The sequence below is a fragment of the Trachurus japonicus genome, chromosome 19 (assembly GCF_045865225.1).
Source record: "Trachurus japonicus isolate A0001 chromosome 19, Traja_1.0".
Classification (NCBI taxonomy): domain Eukaryota; kingdom Metazoa; phylum Chordata; class Actinopteri; order Carangiformes; family Carangidae; genus Trachurus; species Trachurus japonicus.
In genome coordinates, this window is record NC_140925.1 from 12,990,901 (window position 1) to 13,002,811 (window position 11,911).

An 11,911-nucleotide genomic window follows, 5' to 3' on the forward strand; every position below is an offset into this window, starting at 1 on the left:
GATAGATAGATAGATAGATAGATAGATAGATAGATAGATAGAATGAGCTATGAAAATTGATCAGCAACAGAAAAGTCAAGTGAAAACGTCAAGTGATGACGTTTGTTCTTCCATGCTGGCAACAAGGAAACATGCCTCAGATACTACCACATGTGAGTATTAATGGCTGACTCCAGCAGGGGCTATTATAAGCAACAGGTTCCATTTGACAGCAGTGGGGCAAACACAGACGGAGGAGGAGAGCTGTATGAATGGACGGAGGGCACAGAAGGAGGAGAAGAGCCCTGTTACCTAACTAAATCCAGAAAGAACAACGGTCAGTCCTCCTAAAGGATTAGCTTCTGGTCTGTGCTGTAAGTGAACCAAGAATAACACAGATTACAAGTGTGTGTGTGTGTGTGTACTGTATGTGTGTGTGTGGCTACAGTAGACGTATCAATCACAGGTCGACTAACTCAATAATGCGCTTGCTAAGACGTGGTGGAGCTGAGCTCGGAGCTGGGTCTCATATGTCATCATAAATACAGGCTTTAGTGTGGATTAATGTTTATCTCAATGTGTTTTCCAAAGTAAAGCAGGACAAGTAGTTTATAAGTATGAGCTTCCCCTCTGCCCCCCCTCGGGGTATCCTATGACAATATGCTGGAGGTGACATAGTGCAGGCTTTCTGTGGTGGCTGCACAGCCAGAATATATTTAGCTGTTCTTCTCAAACTCACTTTACATGGTAAAGTCATTCAGTGAGTCACGGCTAAATAGATAGATAGATAGATAGATAGATAGATAGATAGATAGATAGATAGATAGATAGATAGATAGATAGATAGATAGATAGATAGATAGATAGATAGATAGATAGATAGATAGGTAGACTCTTGCTGAAAAGGAGGATTTTTTTTCTCCAAATTTCATGCCATTAGTTTCTGATACAGAACTAATAGCTCTGGCAGTTGAAAGTTGACCTACATATTACTCAGATTTCACTCTTCACAGTGTAAACAGGAAGAGACACATGATACAAAGAAGTGTTGTTTCTGAGCCGGAGGTTCACTCTCAGGAAGGTACTGTCTTCCACACATGATTGCTTCTCACAGATAACACTGATATCCTCTGAATTTACACTATATTATAGGGACCCTCACTGTTCCCATGAAATACACTGATAAGGTGAGACCTGATAGAATCCACCAGCTGTTATTGGTGTCCGTGACTCAATCAATACCAAACACAAAGAGCATTTATAGTCAAAGGAACACACATAGATAGTGGATTTTCGGCTTTAAGATAACGCTGTAATCAAGTCCATTTGTTTGTTACCAACACCTGAGACCTAAACTCTGATAGTTCACAAAATCAGGACAGAAGGTCTCTACTGACTGTGTTTCTCCTCCACAGATAACCATGGCCCTGCCCTTCGTGGTGGTGTTGCCCCTGCTGATAGTCGTGGCAGCGGGAGTGTACTACATCTACAATGAGGTCATGCGGTTCATGTCCAAGTCCTTGGTGCGAAACAAAGTGGTGGTGATCACAGACGCTGTGTCCGGAGTGGGGACTGGTAAATAATCCTTCATGTGTTTTTAATATTTAACTTTGCTTTCATTACCATGGAGGGTTTTTTTTTTCAACATGCCTTTTAGCAGAACAGTTTCCATGAAATAACACCAGACTTTTAAACCTTGGAGGCAAAGGAACAGTAATTTACACAATGATGTGATTCAGATCTTGCGTTCGTGCCATTTGAATGTGTATGAACATCAAAATGAAATCAAGAGCATATTACTTTGAAGAAGGCAATAGAAAATTCACTTATTTGCTTATTAGAAGACATCACTGCTAATACGATACGATACGATACGATAAACTTTATTGTCCCATTCAGGGAAATTTGTCTTGGACTCTGGAGCTGCGCCATAAATGCCTTGAAGGCCACAATGACAAAAAACAATACACCTCAGCCATACTAACCCAGCAAACACAAGACATAACAGCATTGCACATATCCCATAACATAACACATGTTGCACATATCCCATAACATAACACATATTGCACATATCCCATGACATAACACATGTCGCACATATCCCGTAACATAACACATGTTGCACATATCCCATGACATAACACATGTTGCACATATCCCATAACATAACACGTATTGCACATATCCCATAACATAACACATATTGCACATATCCCATAACATAACACATGTTGCACATATCCCATAACATATACATACACCTCATAAATTCACCATAGTACTCTGTACTCGGTACAGAAAACACGAGGCTGAAGTAAGGAGGTTGTTAGCTGAATTGCTGCAGTAGGCTTAGCCCCATGATCTGAAGGTCTTTTATAGTAATTTCCCCTGCTAAAGACAGACAGGTGGGGAAACAAAACATATACCTGTTCAAAATTGAAACATTACTATAATTAATATGCACGTACACTAATCACGCATAGCCTAACATTCTGATCCATTATCTGTTTGACGTGTTTCCTCTCTGCTGCTCTGTTTAGAGTGTGCCCGTCTTTTCCATAAGGGTGGTGCCAGGCTGATCCTGTGTGGGCCCAGCTGGGACAAACTGGAGTCTCTGTTTGACTCGTTGACCAGTGATGCTGACCCCAAAGAGGTGAGGAAACTATATCATCACAAACACGACAGACCCAGAGGAAGCCCCTACAAACCAATGTCAACCCTTTTACTCTGGTGGAGAGTCTTCTTTCAATATGTTTGTGCCAGTAAACATTGTCGTCATTCCCTTTTATAAACCATTGAAGTCCCCCAAATATCCATTAAATAACTCATGACCCTGACATGACAAGGTGGCTTTAAGTTTGAAGCAGGAGAACAGCAGGTCATGTCCCTGTATCTATAGTCCTCTGCTCTGTGGCCCCCTCCCACATGTCCATGTCGTCCTCTGATCCAGACAATAGCAGGATATCCCGTCTGACAACACACTGTCCCTATTGAATCCTCTGCCAGAACAGATAATGTGTGTATGAGAAAACAGTAGATAGTACTTAACATAGCACAGAATTTACAAAGATATGAACTCACATACATTGAGCTTTAGTTGTCAATAACATCCACTATTGAAAAGGAAAATTGACATTCCCTGGGATCATCATTGACTGGAGATTATAGCTCATTTTCCTTTGTTGGTGCATACGTAACACATTCATCTATCTACAGTCTGTCTAATAAGACAATACAATACATAGAGTACCTGTCATACTTGGGGGAAAAAACTCATTTTGGCCTGTATACTGCCTGGGAGGCAGCCATCAGTTATATGCAGGATGCAGAAGTAACAAATTAAAGTTATGAGTCAACCTTAATGTGAAAAACATGTTATCAATACATGAAATTTCCTCTTGTATATTTTAGCTGCCTTTATTAGAGAGGGCAGGAAATGAGAGGGCACAAACGGGGAATAACATGGAAGGAAGGTCACTGAAGATCTGTCTGTGCCTGAAATCTTCATCTTAATCTGGAAAGTTGTATTCCAGGATGACCTGTAAAAAAACACCATTGCTCATCTGTGCAACATCTTATTCTTTACATATGCATTTACTGTTTATAGACATGTCATACTTCCATATGAAGTTTTTGCATTCTCAGGGAAGGTTGAGGACATAGGACTCTGAGTGGACGATTATTCCACAAGCTTAACCATGTTGATTATCATAAACATGACCTGGGTAACCTGTAGTGTTTAAGATTGATACAGTTCCATAGGGAGACTGAGGCCACTGTTATAAATGTTTGTTAAATATGGAAACAGCTTAATTTAGCATAGAGACTGAATGAAATGGGCAGCAGTAAGGGTTTGCAGGATGTGGATACTAGTGATGTCATGCGAACAAACTGTTGTTAGTTTCTGTTTGTAGATTCACTAAACTAACAACATTCTAATCTGGAAAGATCATCTTCAGTCCTCTCATTATAACAACACACTGATGGAGCACTTATGATGAACAGAACAACTTGTCCACACAGTAACACAGTGTCGTCATGTCTCTCCAGACATTCGCCCCCAAACTGGTGATCCTGGACTTCAGTGACATGGACAGCATGGAGGACGTAGTGTCCGAGGTGCTGGAGTGTTACGGCGGCGTGGACGTTCTGATCTGCAACAGCAGCATGAAGCTGAAGGCGCCTGTCCAGAGCGTCTCCCTGGAAGCGGACAGAAACATCATGGATGTCAACTACTTTGGTCCTAGCACTCTGGCCAAAGGTAGACACACAACCACAGTATCAATAGTGATTATTCATCTCTAAATGTTATCTAAATGCTAATATGTTCAAATAATGTGGCAGGGGTTCTTCCAATGATGACTTCAAGAAGGTCAGGACACATTGTGCTGGTGAACAGCATCCAGGGCAGACTGGCCGTCCCCTTCAGAAGCTCATGTGAGTTCTCACCTATAAGGTCTCATCACATCAACCGAGAGAGAGAGAGAGAAAGAGAGGATGATGAAACATTTCTCTTGTGTTGTAGGACTGGATTTGCAGCATGTTTATTTGTTTGCATGTGTATTTTTTGAAGTTGCAATATGTTGCGTCCTGCAGGCCATCATTATATCCATTATAGAAATAGATAATGTTCTTCAACAGATGTACTGTTACTTTAAGGTATATTTATATCCATTCAGTACTTATAGGTACCTGCGTAGCCGAATTAGAAGCTTCATGGATAATTTATCTTAGTTTAATTCTGTGTTATGTGGACACAGCAGTTATATTATTGGCTCATAGACACACATGATAAACCCAATACAGCATCAGGTGATTACTTGGCTCTGTGATGATTTTTTAAGGCAGCTGTTTCTTGTAGGGCTGTTTTTTTGTGCTGAACTGACAGTTTTGATTATTTTTGTTATGCCATAAAGGAGAAAATTAACTGTAGAGACTGAAACTGTTTGCACCAGGCTGTGAACATGTTTATTTCTGCTGCATTTTAACATTGGAGCCTATAGGCCGACTAATTGTAGGAAACACACTCTAGTGGCCATTAGAGGAACTGCAGTTTTTAGTATTTAGTGTTGGATTTATTTGTCAGCCTTGGTGGTTAGGCGTGTACATTAAATGTGGGTGTTTAGCTTCTTCCTCAGCACTTTGTTGGGATAACAGGTGTTGTAGAGAATCTGAACTGGATTTCCCATGAGCACTCTGAAATGACTGAGTTTGATTACAGTCATAATTCTGGATTCTTCCTCCCTAATGCAGTAAATGTGGTTCAGTCTGTTTAGTGTTCGCTAAATAGTGATTATACCATGGGTTAACAGATTCTTTCCTTCATTCTTTTTTTCAACACCTTTATTGCAAGTGCCAAGTACCTGTCTCCAGTGGTGTATACAGTAAACTGAATTATATACTGTACAATCTGTTCATATAAATACAGTTAGTGACCAACAAACTTTATGTTGTATAAAACCAAAGGTAAAAAGCAGAGCATCAATGTACTCAGTTATTATCATAGGTGAGTTGCACATGTAATATTTCATATGATCAGGGTATATTGCATGTACCATATACAGATATTCAGCAGTTTAATTAACCTTGCCAGGAATCTGGAGGTGCAAATTATTAAGGACCTGTATTTCCTTCCAGAGGGCAGCAGCAGGGTGGGGAGTCTCTGATGCTTTAAATAAGCACAGACCATGAAACTGCTATGTTAAAAACAAGTAAATAAAAAAAAAGTCAGGGTGACATTTACAATACAAAACATACCTGTCACAAAGTAGAACTGCTTTCTACCAGTAAATAGTTTAATTTCAAATTTATTCAGATGTTTGCTGTTGATTTTCCAATGTAACTTTTCACCGTTTTCCTTTCGCCGCAACTGTTTCTCTTTGTTACACGATGCTCATGTGCTATTCACATGATTGAAGCAATAATTACCTGCTGGTGTTTCACGCATGAGATTCAGTCCTCACATTGTTTAGTAAAAGACAGGAAGTGCTACACTTGCATGACAACTATTATAATTTATAATTCATAATTAGATGAATTGTGTCCTTTGAAATGTATGGAATGAGACTTGTGTGGGGCTGAGTCACTCCTCCCTTTGTGTTTGTGTTGTGTATTTGCCAGATGCGGCATCAAAGCACGCGGCACAGGCCTTCTTCGACTGCCTGCGGGCTGAAGTGGAGGAGTTTGGGATAGTCGTCAGCACCATCAGTCACACATTCATCAATGCGTCTGAACCTGAGCCCCTGGCAGCGGCGGGGCCCGGCCCCAAACCCAACTTCCTGGCTGAATGTGAGTAAAGACTGGGAAGCAAGGAGGAGGAAATGTGAAAAGTGGTTCACTACCGAGGAAACAGACAAATCATTTCCAAATGTTTGATGATCCTTCTTCATACCTATGTGTATCTGATCCTCCACAGTTATTGTCAGGCAGCTGACCCATGGCGTGCGCCCATCGGTTCTGGCCAATGAAATTCTGCAGACGGTGAACAGAAAGAGGAAGGAGGTCGTGCTGGCCCACCCCATCCCCAGGGTGGCTCTCTGCCTCCGCTCCTTCTGCCCCCCCTTCCTCTTTGCTGTGCTGGCTGCTGGTGTGAAGGACTCAGTGCTGGCTGAGCAGATGTAGGAGAGAGGCTAGACTGATTAAGACACAAGTCAATAAAATTTAAAAAAAAAAAGCAGCAGGTAGATGGAAACAGTAGACGTGATTGTATGTGCTTCACAAAGCTGGATGACCAAGCAGGGGAAGTGGGCGACTGCCTCCTGAATGTTGGAAGGTTACTGTAATGCTGATTGAAAACAACCACTAAAACATTATACAACTTATAATTCTTTCTTGTGTCACTGGGGGGCAGCAGAAGTACGCTTATTAAGTTTCCATGTGGATGCAGATAGTTGCTTTTTAAACAAAATCTAGCAAACGCAGTGCAACATTAGAATTTATTCAGACTCATGTATCCTCTTTCCTCTTGGTCTCCTCCACGGCCCCACACCTGCGTCTCAGGTAGCAACATGAACCTTCTGACCCAACATGGTCGGCCTGAGCCTGGCCCATATTCTTAGAGCAGACTCTGGCCGTTATCCTCCAGAATTGACTGACAGCTGAAGGATTTTCTCTGAGTGAGATTTGGTCCAGATCCCGAGGTAGCATCTGACAATCCTGCTGGATATGGGCCGGATCCAGGCCAAGGAACCGGGTTTATAGTTGGCCAGAAGAAAACAAGTGTGTGGCCCAAGAGAGGGTGAGATTTATTTTGCTATCTACCTCAAAACTAAGATTATTATGAAATGTACTCATTTGAAACATCTTCACAGGCTCAATATAGGACTTGATGATGTATTTGTTGGTTTTAGATTATAGGTGTATCCAAGAAAATAGACGTAAAAAGAATTAAATGAAATAAAAAAACGAACATCTTTACTGTTTGCTGTTACAGGGAAAGTGAGATATGTCTGATTGTGATGACTCAATACAATAGAACAATAGAAAAGAACATCATCTGACCAGTTCGGCATGTTGTCTGCTTCAGCTTTTCACTATGTAGCAGAAATACAGTACATAAAATCACAAGAAAAACACATGAAATAAGGGTTGGGATTGGATCACCAGACTGGGTCAAACAGAGGACCCGTTGTACACACAGCAGACACAGAAACAGCCCAAGCAAACTGGGAGTACCACGGGAGAGAGACACAGGTGCAACACACATGGGGTGGGGTCGACAATCCCAAGGGGCAGGAAACAACATACTATGGCAGGAAGTAGAAGAGAGGTTACCAAAATAAAACCTGGAATAAAAAACATGATGTCCAAAAAAAAAAGAAAAAGGCTATGCATTTTTGTGTCAGCAATAAAAAGAGAGAGAAAAACCCATGTACAGTATATCTGATTTATGTTAAATTGTTAATAACAACAACAACAATAATAATAGCAATTGTAATTATTATTATGCAAGTTAATTCATATTTATTATTATATTTCTTTCATACAAAGATGCAAATATGTTACAAACATTAATATAAAATGAGATGGAGCATTAATAAAATTAGAACATAGCAGTAAAATATACAAGTAAGTAAAAAAAAAGTAAATAAATAAATTGATGAAGTAAAAAAAACAAAAAAAACAAAAGAACATTCATGGCTATATAGTATTTTAGTATATAAAACAAACTGTGTGCTCAGTTATTTCCACAGTGAGTATCATTCAACATACGGTGTGTCCTGTAGGTGGCAGCATCGTGTAGCTATTAATGACCATGTGCTGAGCGGCTGGCTGGTGAATTTAACCTTTGAGACGTCCTGTCACAATGAACTGTGTGTCTGAGGGGAAGAGTCCCAGTGTGTGCTCTGCTGAAATATGAAGCAATAATGAAAAGTGTGATGAATAAACATGAAAAGATGAAGTATGACCCGTTTTCATGACTTCTCCTCCTAATGTTGCAGTGAGTATATACTGTAGATATATCTCTTTAATATATAAATTGGGGATTTCCCAGACAAAGAGCTGTGACATTCTCACCGATGTAATTCATGCAGTTCGATGTCACTGGTAGATCTATTGCTCTCATCACCTCGGGGCCAGAGGACAGAAGCTTTTCCGCCTGGTATTATGTTAGAGGATTACAGTGGTGGGATCATCAGAGCTCTGAACATGATGTATATGCTCTGTGTATGAAACATACTGGGCACATTATAAAGAAAGAAAAGAAAATGTCATACACAATGTCCAGCTCTGTGACAAAAGCCCTTTGTGAGATGATTGTGATGTAAATTCATTTCGGACCTGTGCTGTGCTGTGCCGTGTGTGTGTGTGTGTGTGTGTGTGTGTGTATGGAGGGAATACTGCTGTCAAGTCCAGCTGGTATGCGTGGGCCTGTCCTTTAGGTCACTCTCCTCTGGGGAGTTCAGCATCTTTTGTCTGCAGTGCCTCTGGACAGGAATGTGCCTCTAATGTTGACGTGAATAAAATCAGCCCAATGACATTTCCACATGTCAGACAGGAAGGACTTGTTCAGAGAAACTCAGCTGGACTCTGCAAATTGGCATTTTGATTAGACACATTTACATATGTCACACAGAACAGCCACATCATGTATGTTTCAAGGCACGGGATGGAGATGGAGGTGAGCCCTCGGATGAATTATTGTTTAACAAGATTCCAGGAGCAGCGTGTTGTATTCTATCAGCCATGACGCTGTCAGATTTATTTTCTGCTTAAAGGCGAATCAAGCTGAGGAGTATGGAGGTGTGTAGTAATATCTGAGAATGATCTGAGCCTAATAGTTTCCCTCCATCATCTGTCGGTGCTCTCTGGTGAGCAATATTTAGATAAGCCCCAAACACGAGGAAGATGATGGTCCAGAAGCAATAGAGAGTAATGCATCCTGAATGACTTATACATGAGAATCGCCTCTCCGGGACGTCTGCTGCTCAGAAATTGTCTTTCCATGAGCGAGGTGATCACCCTTATCAATTTTTAAAGCTTGCCTTATTGACACTAACCTGACTTATGGAGGTTATGCAGAGGCCATGGTAATGATTCCCTAAGCTTTCTCACATACAGCACCAGAGGGGCCAGCTCTTACTTTAAAATATTGGTTGATAGCCGGATGTTATTGCTCCAATGAGTATTACAGTAAAGTCTATACAGTGCTGTGCTTCTGTGTCCATCTGTTCTTCTTTCTCAGGATGTTTGTATTCTGTCCTGTGGTGAAACTGCAGACGGACAGTCAAGAACGTTCTCAGTGTTCACAACGCTCATGATCGGCACATGCTGATCTTTTCTTCAAACTGAGCAATATCAAAGAGGGATTTTGTCTCTGAATGAGAACAATAAAAGTGTCTTGAACATTTTTTATTTCTATTTTAATTTGCAATTGATCTGTTCATAAATCTGTAGCAAATGAAATGTCAACATCATTGGCCTGAGGCACTGGCAATATTAATGGCTGGTTTAGCCCCCACAGGGGTTACCAAGACAGCATGAAAACAAAAAAAGGAGAATGTGATTTCAGTGTAATACAGGTCTTTGAATTTATTCTTGATATAAAAAAGCAAAGCTGCAGTGACTACATGTTTATTCACAGCATTTAACTGGTTGTTCACGGTGTTCAAGCAGTGCTTGTGGTTTTAAAGCTCCCTACAGACTAAAGGTAGATGTTTGTGTTAAAGGGATAGTTCAACATTTTGGCAAATTGGCCCATTGCCATAATCGCTATAGGTTTGTTACCTTTATATGTCAGTGCGAGCTATTCTTTTAGAATCGCCGAGCCGAGCGGCAAGCTGGACGGAGGCCAATGGGATTTCTTGGTTTCCCTCATCAAACTCATCAAATACACAATCCAACAACTCCAAAACGCTCTGGTGGACAAGTTGTGACCTGCACATTCACCACACTGAGATAATAACGTAACGTTACGAGACTGAGTTGTTTTAGAGGTAAATTCATGCAAAACCGCTGATGCGTGTTGCCGTCAGGGGCAGTTTTTCAGCAAGCAGTCTCTGCATTTACCTCTAAAACAACTCCGCCTTGTGACGTTCCGTTATTATCTCATAGCGTGGTGAATGTGCAGGTCACAACTTGTCCCCGTTTTTAGCGTTTTTGAGTTGTTGGATTGTGTATTTGATGAGTTTGATGAGGGAAACCAAGAAATCCCATTAGCCTCCATAGTGTAGCTCTGAGCAGCTCACGGCTCTGCTCTGCCGCTCTAAAAATAGCTCGCACCGACAAATAAAGGTAATGAACCTACTCCTATAGCAATTATGGCAATGGGCCAATTTGCCAAAATGTTGAACTATCCCTTTAAAGCTCCATACAGTCTGAAGGTAGATGTTTGTATTAAAGCTCCATACAGTACAGGGAGATGCCCATGTATAGTGTGATTATAAAGCAGCTCTGAAAGTATCAAAGCCTCAGTCCACAGAAAATGCACACAGCCTGTATTCAGAAACTGAGCCTTAAAACCAGCTGTCAGGACTTCCTGTGACTTTGTGATGTCACAACAAAGCAGTCACCAAGCCACACCCACCTGGTGTTCATCTAAAATCTGCTATATTTTTATAAGATCACTCAGAAATTAGTCAGACTTTTTGTTCATAATATGTGATCATACGGGATCAACAATACATGATATTCGATAACTGCTTCAATGGAACTTGATTAGCTTATATTGAAACCAGAGTAAACTAAACAGGTAGCTTTGCTAAATTCATGCTTTTATTTTACGACAGATTAGGTCAATGATTTATGCTGTTTATTGAGTAATATGACAATATTTGCTTTTTCAAAAGTTTAAATATAGTATTGTACCCTGAAAAAAACTTCTGAAACTGTAAATACTCAAGTTTAATTATTTAGACAGACCAACCTGTCAGCACGATCACAGTATACAGGATTAAAGTACTCTTTATCTCAGCATCACGTCATCTTGAGAAGGAATTGTATCGTATGTGGTAGAAGTCATCCTAATCCCTCAGACCAGTTTGGCTTGAAGATTACATATTTAATCTTTGAAGAAAAGTTTGCCTTAATCTATGATCTTCCAGCGTGCACTGCTTCTCATGTCCTTTCACCTCAGAAACACTTTCTCACTGTCTCCACATGAATAAGGCTCCACTGGCAGTTACAGATTAGAGACTTTGAATGTTTAATCCTTCAATTTTCTTGCTTTGGGACAGAAAAGCATTATAATGTTTCTCATAACCCTCAAATCATGAGAACACACATATAATTATGTTACCAGCGGATGTCAGAGAGATTTAAAACAGGGTGAACTATGGGGAATAAGCCTTACAGCTGGCCCAGGAGAAATCCTCCATGTGGAGCAGGAGTCCTGAGTCTCTCAGATTTGGATTAATATGATAACAACAGGGTTTATCCTTTGTTTTTTAGTTATAGCAACAGCTCTGTGGCTGCATGTCAGAGAGTCAGA

General features: G+C 40.6%; 1 protein-coding gene across 2 annotated transcripts; it reads left to right on the forward strand.

The window, feature by feature from the left end:
* The first annotated feature begins 133 nt into the window (after positions 1-133).
* dhrs7cb (dehydrogenase/reductase (SDR family) member 7Cb) lies at positions 134-6,624 on the forward strand. Of its 2 annotated transcripts, none has more exons than XM_085761740.1 (7): positions 134-353; positions 1,395-1,554; positions 2,523-2,635; positions 4,033-4,243; positions 4,327-4,419; positions 6,103-6,270; positions 6,398-6,624. In XM_085761740.1, the coding sequence occupies exons 2-7, from the start codon at positions 1,401-1,403 to the stop codon at positions 6,601-6,603; spliced, it is 945 nt and encodes a 314-aa protein (XP_085617866.1). In that variant the 5' UTR covers positions 134-353; positions 1,395-1,400; the 3' UTR covers positions 6,604-6,624. The 2 variants fall into 2 exon arrangements, with proteins under 2 accessions (XP_085617866.1, XP_085617867.1); XM_085761741.1 differs by having other exon boundaries at positions 136-316.
* Positions 6,625-11,911: the final 5,287 nt, after the last annotated feature.

What these genes read in the sequence shown, in the direction of transcription:
- dhrs7cb (XM_085761740.1), top strand. Translation starts at nt 1,401, where the DNA reads ATGGCCCTGCCCTTCGTGGTGGTGTTGCCCCTGCTGATAGTCGTGGCA. An exon ending in TCCTAGCACTCTGGCCAAAG is followed by an intron (nt 4,244 to 4,326) that starts GTAGACACACAA and finishes ATAATGTGGCAG; the next exon opens with GGGTTCTTCCAATGATGACT. An exon ending in ACCCAACTTCCTGGCTGAAT is followed by an intron (nt 6,271 to 6,397) that starts GTGAGTAAAGAC and finishes GATCCTCCACAG; the next exon opens with TTATTGTCAGGCAGCTGACC.